Source organism: Lagenorhynchus albirostris, chromosome 19, assembly GCF_949774975.1.
Source record: "Lagenorhynchus albirostris chromosome 19, mLagAlb1.1, whole genome shotgun sequence".
NCBI classification, from domain to species: Eukaryota; Metazoa; Chordata; class Mammalia; order Artiodactyla; family Delphinidae; genus Lagenorhynchus; species Lagenorhynchus albirostris.
Genome location: NC_083113.1, coordinates 5,506,558 through 5,522,984, shown reverse-complemented (window position 1 = coordinate 5,522,984; position 16,427 = coordinate 5,506,558). Strand labels below are relative to the sequence as shown.

Below are 16,427 nucleotides of genomic sequence, written 5' to 3'. Positions count from 1 at the left end.
GCCCCTCAGCCTCCCCTCCCACCTCAACACCCATTCCCCGGACGCCTCTTCATCTCCACCCCCCAACCAGGCCGGACGCCTGGGTCCCTCGCTGCTGGGGGAAGGGGAGCAGTGAGAATTGGGAGCCACAAGGGTTTTCCTGGGGGGGTTGCCGACGGGGGCTCAACGTCCCCTCCCCCGTGCATCGGAGAGTTGACCTATCGTTAACAGAGGTGAGAGAGATCTTTTTATTAATCGGAGGTGGGTGGATGTAAAATGAAGGCTCTGTGACCCCCCTAATTCTGGAGGAAGGAGCTGGTCCCCTTCAGAGGGAGAGGGGATGATGACCCCTCTCACATCCCGGAGCTTTCGAATTGGGGGTGTCCCTCCTCCCTCCTTTGCTGCCGCTGACAGATGGACTAAAGGAAGAACCCCTAAAACCAAGCAGAGTGCCCCCCAAATCGACAAAATGAAAAGATCTTCGAATCTTTATATGATGAAGAATTTCCATCCTTCGCCTCCCCTCTCCATCCCCTCCTTATCCCGGTCCTAGGGGGCCCAGCAGGGGAATGGGCACATCCTGTGGTCACAGGCTCACCCTCCCACCCCCCTTGGAGGCAGAAATCTGCTAGGACAGTGGAGGTGGTGGTGCTGGTGGTGAGGGGGCACAGAAGCGGGGAGAAGAGGCCGAGAGATGGAGAGGAGAGGAAACTCAGCGTCTTTCTGGAGAGGAAAGACAGGAAGCGGCCAGAAGTGAGGCCAGGGAGGCCACAGGGATGTCAGTGTCCAGGGCACTGTTGAATGGGGCCAGGGCAGGGGCCGTGCGTGGGCAGGCAGGAGTGGAGGTGAGGAGAGAACACACGTGTGGGGCACTAGGCCCAGTTGCCATGGAGACACCCCCCCCATAGACAACCTTTCCAACACCCCTCCTTGGAGCAGACCCAGTGAGGGCCAGCTGATGGGGGCGGAAGAGGCCAAGGTCACCCTGGTACTGGGACCCAGAATCAGGTTTGTTTGTTTGTTTGTTTCCTCCTCTAAGGCTTCCAGGCTCTTAACTAGAATAGGGGGTTTGGGGGAAGAAGTCTAGGATAGATAGAGTGAGTGGTGGAAGCTGGTAAGGGATGCATGCCTGGAAGGAGGGTTGGGGTAAGGTGGAAAAGGCAGGGCAGGGGGCGTGGTGATGGGGTGCTGTGGGAGAGGAAAATGAATGGACCCTTGGTGGCTGCAGAGTGGGAAATTATTCCCAACTGAAAGAGAGTTGTGGTCTTGTGGATCAAGTTTTTCTAAGAGGCACTGTCTATGGAGGGGATCTTTTGAAATTTGGAAGAAAACTGAGTGTATGGTGTATGTTCCTGCACAGGTGAAATAGAAGGGGGAGTTCTGGGGGTGTTCCCAAGAAGGGAAGTCTGAGGGAGACATGAAGGGGATTCTCCTGAGCACAAGCGATGCTGGGAGCTAGAGTAGGTGGAGGAGGGTGGCAAGAGTGAAGGGGATTCTTTGTGATATAAGAGAAGTCAGGGTGTGTGGGGGGGAGGTTCTTATAAGTTCAAGAGACAGCGGGATGTCGAAGTGAGCTGGGGAGATCTGGAATTGGGGGGTTCATCCCCATAACAAGGGCTACGGAGAGGAGATTTGGAGGTCGTGGGAGATGGTGGAAGGGCAGAGGAAGGGGGTGGGGGATGCTGGGTAGAGTGGGGGGATTTCCTTCCACAACAGTGAATATGCAGGTCAGAGCTTGGGAGATTTCTGAATGGAGAGGAATTTGGGGTCTAGAGAAAGGGATTCCTGTGAGTAGAAAATGCCCTGCAACTCACGGAAGAAATTTTTCTTAATGGAGGAGAAAGTGATGGCTATGAGGAGTTTGTCTAAGTTGTAGAGATACTGAGGACCAGATTTGGAAGACTCCTATAAGCAAACGAAAGAGTGGAGTATTTTCCTTGAGTCAAAGACATAGTAGGGGATGGGAGAGTGGTCCAAGGAAGACAAGTGGGGCGGTTAGAGGGAATGTGATGGAGATGGGGGGCATTCTTCTAATCCAGGGGGTCCAGGGGTGTTGGATTCTTTAAAAGAATCCCCCGGGGAAGTTTTAAAAACCTAGATGCTCAGGGCCACACCCCAGACCAATGAAATCGGAATTTCTCAAGTATCAGTATCCTCTGGTGGTTTCAAGGTACAACCAAGGTTGAGAACCCTGGTCCAGAGACGTAGGGTTCTGAGTGGGGTAGGGGTTCCCATGCAGAGGAGACTGTGGAGGTGGGGTGGTAGTGATGACAACTGTGTGGTTTTCTGAGTTGTGCAAACTGTGGGGATGAGTTTGGAAGATCTGAGTTTTGTTGTGTTTGTTGTTTTTGATTTTTCAGCTGAGGAGAGATTGAGAGATTTATTTTTCCTAAGTAGGGGCCATAGTAGGTGAAGTGGTGGGCCTTGCAGGGGAAGGTAGGGAGTGGGTAGAGCTTTATGAGAACATTTTATAAGAAATGAGGAACAGGACAGGGGTTCCTGGGGAGGAAGAGGCACTGGGGGCTGGAGTGAGGGACGCTTTCCCTGTGGGGAGGACGGTGAGACCAGGGGGGCGGAGCTGGAGGGGCCTGGAGGCGTGTCCTACGGCACTCAGGGCTGCGGGGTGGGGGGGGTATGCCTCAGAGTGGGATTAGTGGGAAGAATTTCTTGGACACAGGGAGATTGTTTTTCAGAGAAGTGGCAGTGGCAAGCAGAGTGGAAGGAGTTTCTTCAACCGAGGAAAGAGTCGGGTTTCTTTGGGGGGCTGGGGTGCAGGTAAAGGGATGTCCAGGGAGGTGAGCCCTCCTGTCTAATCCTTTATCTCGCTCCCTGCCCTCCACCAGCTGCCGACCATGGCTGCCTTCTGACCCCGTCCCCGGCCTCAGCCTCCTCCTCGCCGCCCCCTCCCCAGCCCCTGGCCCCGGGCCCCCCACTTCTGCCTGCGCTGTGACCCCCCCAGCCGCCGGCACGGCCCCGCCCCCGCTGCCCCGGTGGTGGCCCACGGCCCCCCGGCTGCCCGTGGTCAAACTGGAGTCGCTGAAGCGCTGGAACGAAGAGAGGGGCCTCTGGTGCGAGAAGGGGGTGCAGGTGTTGCTCACCACGGTGGGCGCCTTCGCAGCCTTCGGCCTCATGACCATTGCCATCAGCACGGACTACTGGCTCTACACGCGCGCCTTCATCTGCAACACCACCAACCTCACGGCTGGCGACGACGGGCCCCACCACCGCGGGGGCAGTGGCTCCTCGGAGAAGAAGGACCCCGGCGGACTCACCCACTCGGGCCTCTGGAGGATCTGCTGCCTGGAAGGTAGGGTGGAGGGGGCCCTGGCCTTGCGCCCCTCCATTTGCGGCCCGGCCCCTCGTCCCGTCCGCGGCCGGCTGGGCTTCCTCCCTGGGAAATCTCCCAGTTTCCTGTGGTCCCCACTGCGGCCTCCCGTCTCCTCCTGGGGCTCCTTGCCACGCCTGCCCACACATCTTCCCCCGTCCTTCTCACTCTTCTCTGCGTCCTGACCCTCTTCTGAATCCCGCCCCCCTCGCCTCGACCCTCCCCATTCACGCCTCGCCGTCACTCGGCACGTCCTGCGCCGCCTCCGCTCGGGACCCGCCTAATCGTATCTTTGCTTCATCCGTGGGGAAAGCCCCCTCTCCTCCCTGCCTCTCACCCCTGTGGGTGCCTGGCCTCCCCGCGTGAGGGGCTCCCTCTGCCTCGACTCCGGCACTGGCACGCTCTGCTTTGCCTCCCCGCTTCCCGCTCACCCTTGAGCTGGGCCCCCCTCCTCCTTTCGCCCTTTGCATCTTCTCTCCCCCACGTCCTACCTCTGCCCTCTGAGCGCCCCTACCTCTTATGGACCCAGTCACAGCGTCTTCCCCATCTCCTCCGTCCCTTTGGCCTCACTTTGGCTGTTTCTCTCCTAAAACATCCTGCCCTAACTGCCCGTAACTCACGGCCCTCTCCTCTTTCCTCTCTGTGGCTTGTCCTCCGGCGGATCTTGTCTGCCCGCCTCTCCCTCCCCATCAGGCCTCCCAGCCTCCCCTGCGGGTCCTTGTCCTCCTTGGTCTTTAGAAGCTTCTGCCTCATCTTCCCTCCATTCATCCTCCCTTTGACGTCCTCCTTCCAGACCCTGTTTCTTGACGATGAGGCCACCGCCTCTTCTAATCTCCATCTTTGCTCTTTGCTTGGTCCTACTCTCCTTGCAGGCTCCCTCCCAGCTGGCTCCCTTGGCCTCCCATCTCCCCACGCCAGGCCTCTTCCTCTTAGCAACTCCTCTGTTTGTTTTGCTCTCAGCTTTGCTATTTCTTTCCACATAGCGTGGAAGTGATGGGCTGGGAAGCAGGACACCTGGGTTCCAGTCCTCCTGTGCATCTGTCCCCCTGTGTGCTCACTATCTTGTCACCTCCCCAAGCCTCAGGGCCCTGGTCTGCAACATGAAGGAGTGGGACCAGCCAATCCCCAATTTCCCCCTCCAGGGCCAAAAAGATCAAAATCCCTTCACTTCTCTTTTTATCCCTCTCTTTTCCCCATCTTTTCCTCCTCCGTTTTGCTGGGCACTCTTTTTTTTTTTTTTTTTTTTTAAATTTTTGGCTGCGTTGGGTCTTCACTGCTGCGCGTGGGGCTTTCTCTAGTTGCGGCGAGCGGGGGCTACTCTTGGTTGTGGTGCGCGGGCTTCTCATTGAGGTGGCTTCTCTTGTTGCGGAGCACGGGCTCTAGGCGCGCGGGCTTCAGTAGTTGTGGCACGAGGACTCAGTAATTGTGGCTCACGGGCTCTAGAGCGCAGGCTCAATAGTTGTGGCAACGGGACTTAGTTGCTCAGCGGCATGTGGGAATCCTCCCGGACCAGGGCTCGAGCCCGCATCCCCTGCATTGGCAGGTGGACCCTTAACCGCTGCACCACCAGGGAAGTCCCTTGCTGGGTACTCTTGATGAGCAAGGAATGTTATTATCTCATTTAATCCTATGGGAGGGGGGCGGCAGGGCACCACCCTCCTGTTGAGGATGAGGAAACCGAGGCTCAGAGATGTTAAGCTACTTGCCCAAGGTAACCCAGCTGTGACGGGGGAAGAGCCAAGAGAACTCAGGTCTGATGGATGGGATTTGCAGATATGCTTTGTCTGGTGTGTGGAGTGTTTAAAACTGAAACCAAAATCTGAATCGGTTGCCAACATTTAAAAATAGGGAGATTGCACATTGAAAATCCGATTTCCAGCTTCTTTTGAACTAGTGGAAGATCTGACAACACGGGGCCAGTATCCTGCAGTGGCCACGGTTGGCTGGATCCGAGTAGCAGCTGCTTCCTCAGATCAGGCATGAGGGTCTCCCTTTCTCCCGTCACCTCTGGTCCCTATTGCCTCACACCCATCCAATTTTCTCATTATGTTATAGTTTGACACCCAGTTCCTCATTATACACTGATGGACAGTGTACAGCAAGTAGCAGCCATTCCATGTATTCATCCTCCTCAACAGCCACTGTGTATTGAGTTTATACTGTGTACCAGACACTGCTCGTGATTCTGGAGCTATAGACGTGGAAGGAGAAAAAACCAACAGCAAAGAAACCGGTTTTTTTTTTAACTTTTTATTTTATATTCGAGTATAGCCAATTAACAATGTTGTGATAGTGTCAGGTGCACAGCAAAGCAACTCAGCCATACATATACATGTATCCATTCTCCCCCAGACTCCCCTCCCATCCAGGCTGCCACACAACATTGGGCAGAGTTCTCTGTGCTCTACAGTAGGTCCTTGTTGGTTACCCTTTTTTTTTTTTTTTTTTTTTGGTGGTACGCGGGCCTCTCACTGTTGCGGCCTCTCCCATTGCGGGGCACAGGCTCCGGACGCGCAGGCTCAGCGGCCATGGCTCACGGGCCCAGCCGCTCTGCGGCATGTGGGATCTTCCTGGACTGGGGCACGAAACTGCGTCCCCTGCATCGGCAGGCAGACTCTCAACCGCTGCGCCACCAGGGAAGCCCTTGGTTACCCATTTTAAATATAGCAGTGTGTACATGAAAGACTGCTGTTTTTATATGTCTTATATTCTAAAATGAGAGACAGATAATAAGGGAGATAAGTAAATACAACACCTAGGGTGTTAGAGCTGAGTGCCAAGGAGGAAAAAGAGCAAGGGAGGGGATGGGAAGTGTTAGGGGCAAGGGTGTGAAACTGCAGAAATTGGAGATAAAGGGGACTGAGCAGGTGACATCCGAGGCGTAGGCTAAATGAACGCAGAGATGGAGCCATGTGGCTTCTGGAGGGAAATGCTTCAGGCTGTAGAAACATTGCTCCGGCTCTGCAGTGGGAATGTGCCTTGTGTCTGACCATCATGGGAGGCCCGCGTGGCCCAGGCAGAGGTGGTGAGGAGGGACATGGTAGGAGGTGCAGTCAAGGCGATACCATGAACTTCCAGGTCCTGGAATGTAATTTGCTTTCCACGTTGGAGGGGAGGAGTGACAGGAGCTGGCTTAAAGGTTAAGGGCATCGCTCTTGCTGCTGTGTCGAGTATTTAGGAGGAAAGGAAAAGGGAGAATGGGAGGTGGCTTATCCGGGGTGGGAGCCGTAGAGTTTGGGTTTCAACTGCGAGTATGTTCTGCCGCTACAGCGGGCAGGAATTGCTGGTGGGGCAGTTGTAGGATATGAGAGAGAAATGTCGGGGCGTCTCGAAAGCGGAGTTTCCCAACCTCAGCGCTGTTGACATTTGGGGGTGGATAATTCCGTGTTGCGGCTGTGGGCTGGGGTTGGGGGGCGCGTCCTGCGTGTTGTAGGCTGTGTGGCAGCATCCCTGGGCTCTACCTTTTAAACACCAGCAGCATCCACCGGTGTGGACACCAAAATCGTCAACTGTCTCCAGACTAGGAATAAAATCGCCCCTCATTGAGAGTCACTGCTCTAAGGCTGTGGCCTGAGCACCGGAGAATGTGGTGGGGTAGGGGTGGGGGAGGTTCATCTGCTGGAACAGCTGGTATTTTATTGTATTTGTTTTATTTTCTCTTACCCAATTTATTATAAGGAGGGCTATCATGAGCTCAGTTTTGGACATGTTAAATTGAGGTGACTTTACCCAAAAAAATTACAAAAATAAATTGAGGGTGCCTATTTGAGATACTGTGTAGGACTGGAGTCAGTATAGGAAAGGACTCACAAAGTGCCGTACAGTCAGTTTCTTAGGCTTTGTGGGGCGTGTGATCTCTGTTGCTGCTACTCCTTAAAATAGCCAGAGATGATGCGTGAGTGGATGAGTGTGGCTGGGTTCCAATTAAACTTCCTTTACAGGCACTGACATTTGAATTTTATATCATTTTCACGTACCACGAGATAGTCTTCTCTGACAGCTTTTCAATCATTAAAAAAAAAAAAAAAGTAAAACCCATTCTTCGCTGGATTTGGCAGGCTGGGTTCAGCCTGTGGGTCATAGTTTGCTGACCCCCTGATCTAGGATGTTAGCGATATGATATATGAGGTCAGAGTTCAGGGGAGAGTCTGGGCTGGTGGGCGGGTCATGGCATGTGGATGGATGAGCAGAGACAGAAACAAACCAAAAAATTAGTTGAAGGGCTGAAGCCTGAGCTAGTCCAGTATTCAGAGACAATCAGAAAGATGAGAAGAGCCAGCAAAGGGAGCTGAGAAAGGAGTGACCACAGAGGTTTGGGGAAAATGAGGTAACTGGGTCCTGGGAGCCAAAGGAATTGTGTTAAGCAGGGGGGAAATGAAGGTAGACTTTATTGTTCTTATAGTCATCATTCATGTGTCATTGGATGCTCACAGTAATTCTGTGCGCTATGTACCACTACTACCCCCATCTCCTAGAAATGAACGCTTAAGGCTCAGAGAAGGAAAGCACCTTTCCCAAGGTCACACAGCTAATATGCAGTAGAGTCTGGATCTGAATCCAGGTCTCTTTGGTTTCCCAGGAGTCAAAGCAATATAACCACTAGCCTCCATCCTATCGGGGATCCAGGGGTGTAGAAACTGCCCCCCCCCGGGCCATTGCCCCCTGAAGACACTCTGTCCCCAGGAATTCTTAGGTCCCATCCTCTTGTCCCTCCGTCTTTCTGAGAAGTGCAGTAGAAAGTCGTGATTGGGACATAGACTCGAGAACAAGACTTATTGGGTTACTTCCTGTCTGCTGTGCACAGGAAGGTGACATTGAGCCATATATTCTACTTCTCTGTGCTTTATTTCCGTCATCGGTGAAATGGGGATTATAATGGCCCCTAACCCACAGGGCTGTGGAGAGAATTCAATGAGTTATTACATGTAAAGCATTCAAAAGGCCAGCAGGCACAGGGTAAAGGCTAGACTATGTCGTTTATATTCTGTTCTTCTTCTTCTCAGTATTATGAATTCAGATGACCAACCCCTGAGTTTCCCCTCCTTGATAACCCAGAAGTCCCCGCCTCCCAACCAGCACTGCCCAAGAGAAACATCACACAAGCTGTCTACATAACTTAAATGTTTCTAGCAGTGGCATTAAAACAAGTACAAAGGGGAAGGTTCAATGAATCTAATTTGATAAATACAATTTATACAATATAATACATTAATATAAACGTTAGTCATACATTTTGTCTAACCAAGCGTAGCCAAACCATTATTTTAACATGTTAGCAACATAACGATTATTAATGGAATAGTATGCATTTTTCTTCATACCAAATCTGAAATCTGGTGCCCATTTTACACTCACACTCCGTCTCAGTTGCCACATTTCAGGTGCCCCAGAACCAACCCCAGGGCTGGGGGATCCGTATGGGTCTAGCTCCCTTCTCAGGAATTTCAGCCTTCAGAATCTAGACCCACAGCCCAATTTATTCGAGCGGACTATATAGAGCCCCTGTTCTCAGCACTTCGCGTGCCTTATTATCTCATTGAATCCTCCCAGTTGCTCCAGGGGGAAGGTATTATTATCACCCGAGTTTGTCAGAGCAGGAAGCTGAAGGCCAGAAAGGGGAAGTGAGTCAGCCACATGGCCACCCAGCGTACGAGGGGCAGAGCCGTGGTCCTCGCCACAGTACACACCCCTACGCACCGCCCCCCATCCCGCTTCCCCACTCCCCCCCACCGCTGCCTGCCCGGGTCTGTGTTAGGCGGGCCCTGGGGAGACTCAGAGACGCATCACCACCATGCCTGCGCCTAAGGAGCTCCCAGCCCAGCTGGTCGGATAACACGCAGAGGCGTGCCGCATAACCCCCGTGCGGTCCGCGCTTGACTCTGTCATTCGTGGGTCACTGAGTGCTCGCAAACCGTATGTGGTCATTATCACCATCCGCATTCTCCAAACGAGGAAGCCGAGGCTCAGGGGTGTCCAAGTCCCCAAAGCCACCCAGCTGGGAAGTGGCAGCCCTGGCATGTGAGTCCAGAGAATGTGATTCCAAAGCCCGTGCTCGTGGCTAACATAACCACTACACTCTACTGCCACAAATATGCTCACCTCTGGGACCTCTCTGGCGGTCCAGTGGTTAGAACTCTGCGCTTCCACTGCACAGGGGTTGATCCCTGGTTGGGGAACTAAGACCCCCGCAAGCCGCATGGCTTGGCCGGGAAAAAAAGAAAAAGAAAAGAAAATGCTCACCTTAAAAAAAAAAAAAAAAGCTCACCTTTGAGGCCCAGAGTCTCCTCCCCATGACTTACCATCTATAGAACTGAGCAATTTCTTCAACTCTATGCCTCAGTTTCCTCACCTGTAAAGCAGGGATACTATCACTGCCTGGTATTTCTAAGGGCTGGTCATGCATACTGTGTTAGTACCTACCTGTCAAATGCTTGGAGCCGTGCCTACTGTGTGGTTAGCCCTCAGTACGTACTAGTTATCATTACTGCCAGCATGACTAGTCTGTGGAGAGTCTGCACGCCGTGTACTCTCCGTGCTCAATCTCATTGAGTTATCATTCATGTTTTGAGAGAAGTACTATAATCCCACTCAAGAAAGGAGAGAACTTGACCCCCCCCACCACACCATACTGGATGTGCTGATGGGTAAACATCTGCACTCAAAAGGTGTATCTTCATTCATTCATTCAATGGCTTTTTTTTTTTTTAAGTAAAATGCACAGAATGTGAAGTGTACCATCTTAACCATTTTTAAAAGCACAGTTCAGTAATGTTAAGTAGATTCACATTGGGTACCCAAGCTCCAAAACTTTTCATCTTTCAAAACTGAAACTCTGTACCTATTCTTCCCCGCTCCCAGCCCCTGGCAACCATCATTCTACTTTCTGTGTCTGTGAATTTGATGACTCTAGATATCGCACATGAGTGGAATCATACAGTATTTGTATTTTTGTGACTGACTTATTTCACTTGCATAATATCTTCAAGGTTCATCCAGGTTGTAGCATGTGTCAGAATTCCCTTCCTTTTAAAGGCTGAACAACATTCCATTCTACGTATATGCCACACTTTATCCGTTCATCCATTGATGGACACTTAGGTTGCTTTTGGCTGTTGTGAATAATGCTGCCACGAAAATGGATGTACAAATATTTCTTAGAGAGCTTGCTTTCAGTTCTTTTGAGTATATACCCAGAAGGGACTTGCTGGATCATATAGTAATTTTAACTTTTTGAGGAACCTCTATACTATTTTCCATAGCGACTGCACCATTTTATATTCCCACCAACAGTGCACATGGGTTCCAATTTCCCCACATCCTCACCAACACTTATTTTCTGTTTTATTTTGTTTGCTTGTTTATAGTAGCCATCCTAATGGGATGGTATCTCATATCTATGAGAGGGTATTTCACTGTTGTTTTGATTTGCATTTCCCTAATGATTAGTGATATGGAGGATCTTTTCATGTGCTTGTTGCCCATTCAATCATTCATACGTAAAAATATTTATTAAGCACTTACTATGTGTTAGGCATTGCCCTAGATGTTGAAGAGTGGTGAACAGCCTATAAGCTTACATTCCAGTGGGGGCAAACCGCTGTGTGTTTGAATTCTGCTTCCACCACCCATCAGCTGTGAATTGATGAACCCTTGTTAGGCCTCTCCTTCCTCATCTGGACAATGGGTATACGGCGTGGTATCAGCTGAACACTCAACTGTGTTCCAGGCAAAGTGCTAAATCTCTATACCTGGATTCAACCCTCACAACAACCCAGTGAGGTAGGTCCTAGTAGCCCCTTGTTATAGGAAAAGGGATCGAAGCAAATTGGCCCAAGTAAGGCCAACAAGGTCACAGAATAAGGACATGATGGATTCAGGCTTCATTATCAAGCAGTGCGACTCCAATTCTCAATGTTTGGTCACCGCACGACACCAATAACATTATCTATTTCGTGGATCTCCTGTGAGCTGTGGATGAGTTAATCCACCTAGGAAGCACTTAACAAATGGTAGCTCTTAGTGGAATTATTCACTGCCTTATAGTCCTTCTTTCCAGTCTTTTCCTTTACCCCCATTTCTTTCCGTGTCATCTTTTGCCTCGAATCTCCCCTTCTGTCATCCTTATATTCATTCATAACTTAATTCTTTCAACACTCATTTCTTGAGGCCTCCTTTGTGCCAGGCAATGCTAGGGACACACAGAGGAATCAGACCCCATGCCCTCCCCCTGCAGGAACTCCTAGCGTGCTGAAGAAGATCATAAATCAAACCAATTCATGTTAAGAAGGTGGTGGTGCAGGGAGCTGCTACACCCCAGAATGGGTGGGAGGGGTGTGTGTGTGTGTGTGTGTGTGTGTGTGAGCGAAAGCTTCCTCAAGCTGGTGTCCCGTGCACTGCTCGCTTGCAAGGTAAGTTTTTCGCCAGTGAAGAATGTAAGCAGAATGTTCTGCAGCATTGGGCTGTGGCCGGGAGGTTGGAAGGAGCCTGGAGAATTGAGGAAACAAAATGTATTTAAATTTATACTTATTTATACATCGGTCTGCAGCTGTGTAAGGAAGTGGGTTCTTAGGGGGAGGAAGGGGCTGAGACTGCAGGACCACTGGAGGCATATTGCACCCCTAGCGTGCCTCTGCTAGCTCTGACCTCTGCATCTCCTCCCAGAGGACCCCAGGTGCAGTGCGCAGAGAGCCGGGGAATCCCTCTCCCATATGGAGGATTGAAGAGACTACAACCCCGGTGATCCACTGGGGCTTCTCTCTCCTCACAATTGGACTCGAAGACTTCATAGGGCCTCATGGGAAATGTAGTCCTCCTGGCCCTCTGCCGCCTCTTCGTTTTCCCACGCATTTTCAACCGATTTTGAGTTGAAGAGTGACGACATGGCTGAAAGCAACGCCTTCTTTCTTACAGAGGTGGAAACAGAGGCCAGAGAGACTGTCCCCGTACAGGTTACAGGGCAAAAGTTCTTGTGGCCTTTTAGTGAGTGTTGGATGATTTCCTCCCTCCCTCCCTTCCTTTCTTTACCTTTTCTTTTTTTTAACTGGTAGGGAAACCGGGGCCGGGAAGTTGAAAGTTTGTCCCAGGTGCACAGACAGGATCAGGAGCCATTACTTCCTGTCTCCCAATCAGAAGGGGTTTGAGGAGGGTCTTTTCTTACCCGGGGTTTCCGCACTCTTAAGTGCCCACGACTATCACCTCCATTCCCCTCCAGGGTTGAAAAGAGGCGTCTGCGTGAAGATCAACCATTTCCCGGAGGACACGGACTACGACCATGACAGCGCGGAGTATCTGCTCCGTACGTGGGGGTCGGGGACAGAGTGGGGGGACTACCGGGCTTGGGCAAGTGCGAGGCGAGAGGGGGCTGTGCTTCGGCACTTAGAACCACACGCAGAGATGAACTTGTCAGCCAATCCAAGCCCAGATACTGAGATCCTCTGGTCACCGATTGGCTCAGTGGTCTCTCCCGCCCCCTCCTCTCACCTTGGGGCGGGCTGAGAAGGGATCCCGGGAGCTGATTGGCCGTCGTGATGGCCTGGGTACTCGAGGCAACTCAGTGCAGTGACTCTCTGGGTTGGGATTGGCCGCTGCGCCCTGGGGCCGTGAGGCAACCTGAGGCGCGGACGGCGCGGACGGGCCATTCTAGGGAGCTGGCTGGGGAAGCCTGTGGTGAGATTGGTTAGCTACCCCAAGAACGCGGCAAATCCAGAGTTATGATTGGCTGCGGCCTCAACCGGGCTCAGAAATCGCAGAATCTGGTTGCCTAGGGTTTGGGAGACGGTGGAAAGGACAGCAGAGAGAGGGGGAGAGAGAAGGGAGAAAGTAAGAGAAGAGAAACCCAGAGCTACAGATGAAGCCAGGCAGGAAGGGGTGGGGGGAGGGACAGAGAGGAGGAAGGGAAGAAGAGAGCGGGAGAGGGAGAGAGGGAGGGGGCAGGGGAAGAGAGAAGAGAAACCCAGAGAGATAGGTGAAGCCTGGCAGAAGGGGGGATGGGGTGGGAGGGAGAGAGGTATTTAGAGAGTTGATTCAGAAAGATCTGGAGGAAGGAAAAAATGCGCAGGAGAGGAAGGGAAAGAGCGTGCGAGAAGGAAAAAGAGAGAGGGAGAGGGTCCACAGAGAAATAGAGAAGTTCCGAGGGGAAAAAAAAGAGAGGGAGAGTGATTAGAGAAATAAAAGGGAAGAAAAATATGCCAGGAGAGAGAAAAATAGAGGAAGAAAGAAAAAGACACAGAAAAAGAGAGAGGCAATCAGATCGAGAAAGAGAAATTTTAAAGAGGAGAGAAAGTGAGACAATAACAGAAAATAACCAGGCAGAGAAGGAGAATTGGAGAGCCAGCGAGAGAGAAGCGGAGACGGAGGCAGCAGGAGGCGCGGGGCGCCAGGGGGCCAGGCGGCCGTGTCTGACGCCCTGGTTCCCACCCCCCATCTCTCCCCATACTCTCCTTTCTCCAGGAGTCGTCCGGGCCTCCAGCATTTTCCCCATCCTCAGCGCCATCCTGCTGCTGCTCGGGGGCGTGTGCGTGGCGGCCTCCCGGGTCTACAAGTCCAAGAGGAACATCATTCTGGGAGCAGGGATCCTGTTCGTGGCAGCAGGTGAGAGGCAGAGGGAGGGGGCGGCCCACCTGCGAGCGCGCACGTGTGTGTGTGAGCGCGCGCGCGCCTGCAAAGCTACCCTGCCCGGGCGCTCCCTGGGGCCCGGAGCCTTCCTAGGCTCTTCCCAAGCTCCATCGCCACCCGCTGGGCGAGGTAGGTGTCGCCTTCCGGTAGTCTTCTGGGCGAGTGAACCCAGCACAGACAGGTGTCTGTCTACCGCGTAATCCGGGATGCCAGGAGTTTAGATTCCAAAGCTTGCGGTCCAGGAGGCGGAAGGGGAGGAGTTTGGGAGAGGGGGTGGGCCCTTGAGGCTGAATTGCGGTCTTGAAGACGGAGAAGACCGACCTGAGAGGGAGAAAGTGATTTGGATTCAGATGGGTAGGAGCCTGCTCTAGGGGGCGGGGTCTCGTGGGCTCCGGTGTACCCAAAAAGGGTCTGGTCCTGCGAAAGCATCCAGACCAACTCGGTAGTGAGGGAGGGCATTAAGGGGCAAGACCCCCTTTCTACTCGAAGTGAGTAGTATTGGGAAATTCGAGGAGTCAGCCTTTCTGAAGGGATGGAATCCAGAGGAGAAGGGGGAGGATTTAGCATAAACAGCAGGGGATGCTTTGGAGTTGGATCAAGATCTGCAGGGGGTGGGGCTTGGAGGATTTGAAAGACCGGGCTAACTACACCTGGGACGGGGGAGGAGCCTGACCGCGATCCTCAGGGGGCAGGTTTTAGCAAGCTGGAGGCGGGGCTTAGAGTAGACGGGAGACCTGCTTTAGTAAGAGTAGTATGGGGGAGACCTAGAATAGAGGATAATCATGAAAGAGTTCAGATCAGCCAGAGTCAGGGCCTAGAGAGTCAGAGCGGGATTACCTCATTAACTAAACGAGCGGAGGGTGAGGCCTAGGGAACACCAAGATTTATAAAGTTAAGAGCGGAGTTAGACCAATCAGGGTAGGGCCAGGAAACCCCAGCCAGGGTCATCTTATCAAGGGCAGAGTTTAGGCCAGCGAGGAAAGGGCCTGGGCCATCTGGGGAGGAGTTTAGACCATCTGGGGCAGGGCTTGGGCCATCCCGGAGGGATCTGGACCATTAAGGGTGATCCTAAACCTTCTGGGGTGGGCCCTGGACCAACTGGGGCGGAGTTTAGACCGACCAGGGTGGGCTTTCGACCAACAGAGTAGGACCTGAATTAGCTGGGGATGGTGGACCATCCGAAGCAGGATTTGGGGCCCTTCGGGGCGGGGCCTGGGCCACCTGGGAAGAAATTTAGACCATCTGGGAAGGGGCTTGGACCATCTGACGGTGGAGCTTAGGCCAACATGGGGCGGGGCCTGGGCTGGCCAGTGGGCGGGGCGGTCTGGACCATCTGGGGCGGGGCCTAGACCATCACGGGTGGAGCTCAGAGCGGGGCTGGGCCTGGGCCGGCGGGGACAGGCCGGGGGCGGGGGCGGGGCCAGGGGTGGCCTCGAGGCTCCCGTCTGACCGTCCCCGCCCAGGCCTGAGCAACATCATCGGCGTGATCGTGTACATCTCGGCCAACGCGGGCGAGCCGGGCCCGAAGCGGGACGAGGAGAAGAAGAACCATTACTCGTACGGCTGGTCCTTCTACTTCGGCGGGCTGTCGTTCATCCTGGCCGAGGTGATCGGCGTGCTGGCCGTCAACATCTACATCGAGCGCAGCCGCGAGGCGCACTGCCAGTCTCGCTCGGACCTGCTCAAGGCCGGCGGGGGCGCGGGCGGCAGTGGCGGGAGCGGCCCCTCGGCCATCCTCCGTCTGCCCAGTTACCGCTTCCGCTACCGCCGCCGCTCCCGCTCTAGCTCCCGCTCCAGCGAGCCGTCGCCGTCGCGGGACGCGTCTCCCGGCGGCGCCGGGGGCCCGGGCTTCGCCTCCACGGACATCTCCATGTACACGCTCAGCCGCGACCCGTCCAAGGGCAGCGTGGCCGCGGGGCTGGCTAGCGCCGGTGCCGGCGGCGGGGCGTACGGCGGCGCGGCGGGGGGCGCCGGGGGCGGCGGCGGCGGCGGCGGCGGGGCGGGCTCAGAGCGGGACCGCGGGGGGGCGTCCGGCTTCCTCACGCTGCACAACGCCTTCCCCAAGGAGGCGGGCGGCGGCGTCACGGTCACGGTCACCGGGCCGCCCGCCGCGCCTGCGCCCGCCGCGCCCGCGCCCGCCGCGCCAGCCCCCGGGACCCTGGCCAAGGAGGCAGCCGCCTCCAACGGCAACACGCTCAACAGGAAAACCACACCCGTGTAGGGGCGCGACGGGGGGCGCCGAGGGGGGCGTGTCCGGGGCGCGTGCGCGGGCGCGCGTGCAACGAGGCTGCCGGGGGTCGGGGGTGCCCCCCTCCTTCCCCGTGAGCGCGCTGGAGACTGCTTGGTGCTCCCCCGCGCCCCTCCCCACCTCTCGGGCGTGGGGGACGCCCGCCACCCTCCGAATCAGGGACCCTGAGGGAGGGGGAAGGGAAGGGAGGGGGCCGTTGGGAGGGAGCGTCGTGTTTTATTTATTTTTTGTGGGGGGGAGGGGGAGGGCTGTGGTGTTTTC

At 54.2% G+C, this 16,427-nt stretch overlaps 1 protein-coding gene across 2 annotated transcripts; it reads left to right on the top strand.

Annotated features, from left to right (window-relative positions):
- Window positions 1-937: 937 nt before the first annotated feature.
- CACNG8 (calcium voltage-gated channel auxiliary subunit gamma 8) lies at window positions 938-16,139 on the top strand. Of its 2 annotated transcripts, XM_060131261.1 has the most exons (6): window positions 3,094-3,286; window positions 12,516-12,599; window positions 13,754-13,894; window positions 15,382-15,849; window positions 15,928-16,012; window positions 16,112-16,139. In XM_060131261.1, exons 1-6 carry the CDS (start codon window positions 3,109-3,111, stop codon window positions 16,137-16,139), a joined length of 984 nt encoding a protein of 327 aa, XP_059987244.1. In that variant the 5' UTR covers window positions 3,094-3,108. The 2 variants fall into 2 exon arrangements, with proteins under 2 accessions (XP_059987243.1, XP_059987244.1); XM_060131260.1 differs by adding an exon at window positions 938-987 and having other exon boundaries at window positions 2,823-3,286; window positions 15,382-16,139.
- Window positions 16,140-16,427: the final 288 nt, after the last annotated feature.

What these genes read in the sequence shown, in the direction of transcription:
- CACNG8 (XM_060131260.1), top strand. Translation starts at nt 938, where the DNA reads ATGGGGGCGGAAGAGGCCAAGGTCACCCTGGTACTGGGACCCAGAATC. An exon ending in GTACTGGGACCCAGAATCAG is followed by an intron (nt 988 to 2,822) that starts GTTTGTTTGTTT and finishes GCCCTCCACCAG; the next exon opens with CTGCCGACCATGGCTGCCTT. An exon ending in GAGGATCTGCTGCCTGGAAG is followed by an intron (nt 3,287 to 12,515) that starts GTAGGGTGGAGG and finishes ATTCCCCTCCAG; the next exon opens with GGTTGAAAAGAGGCGTCTGC.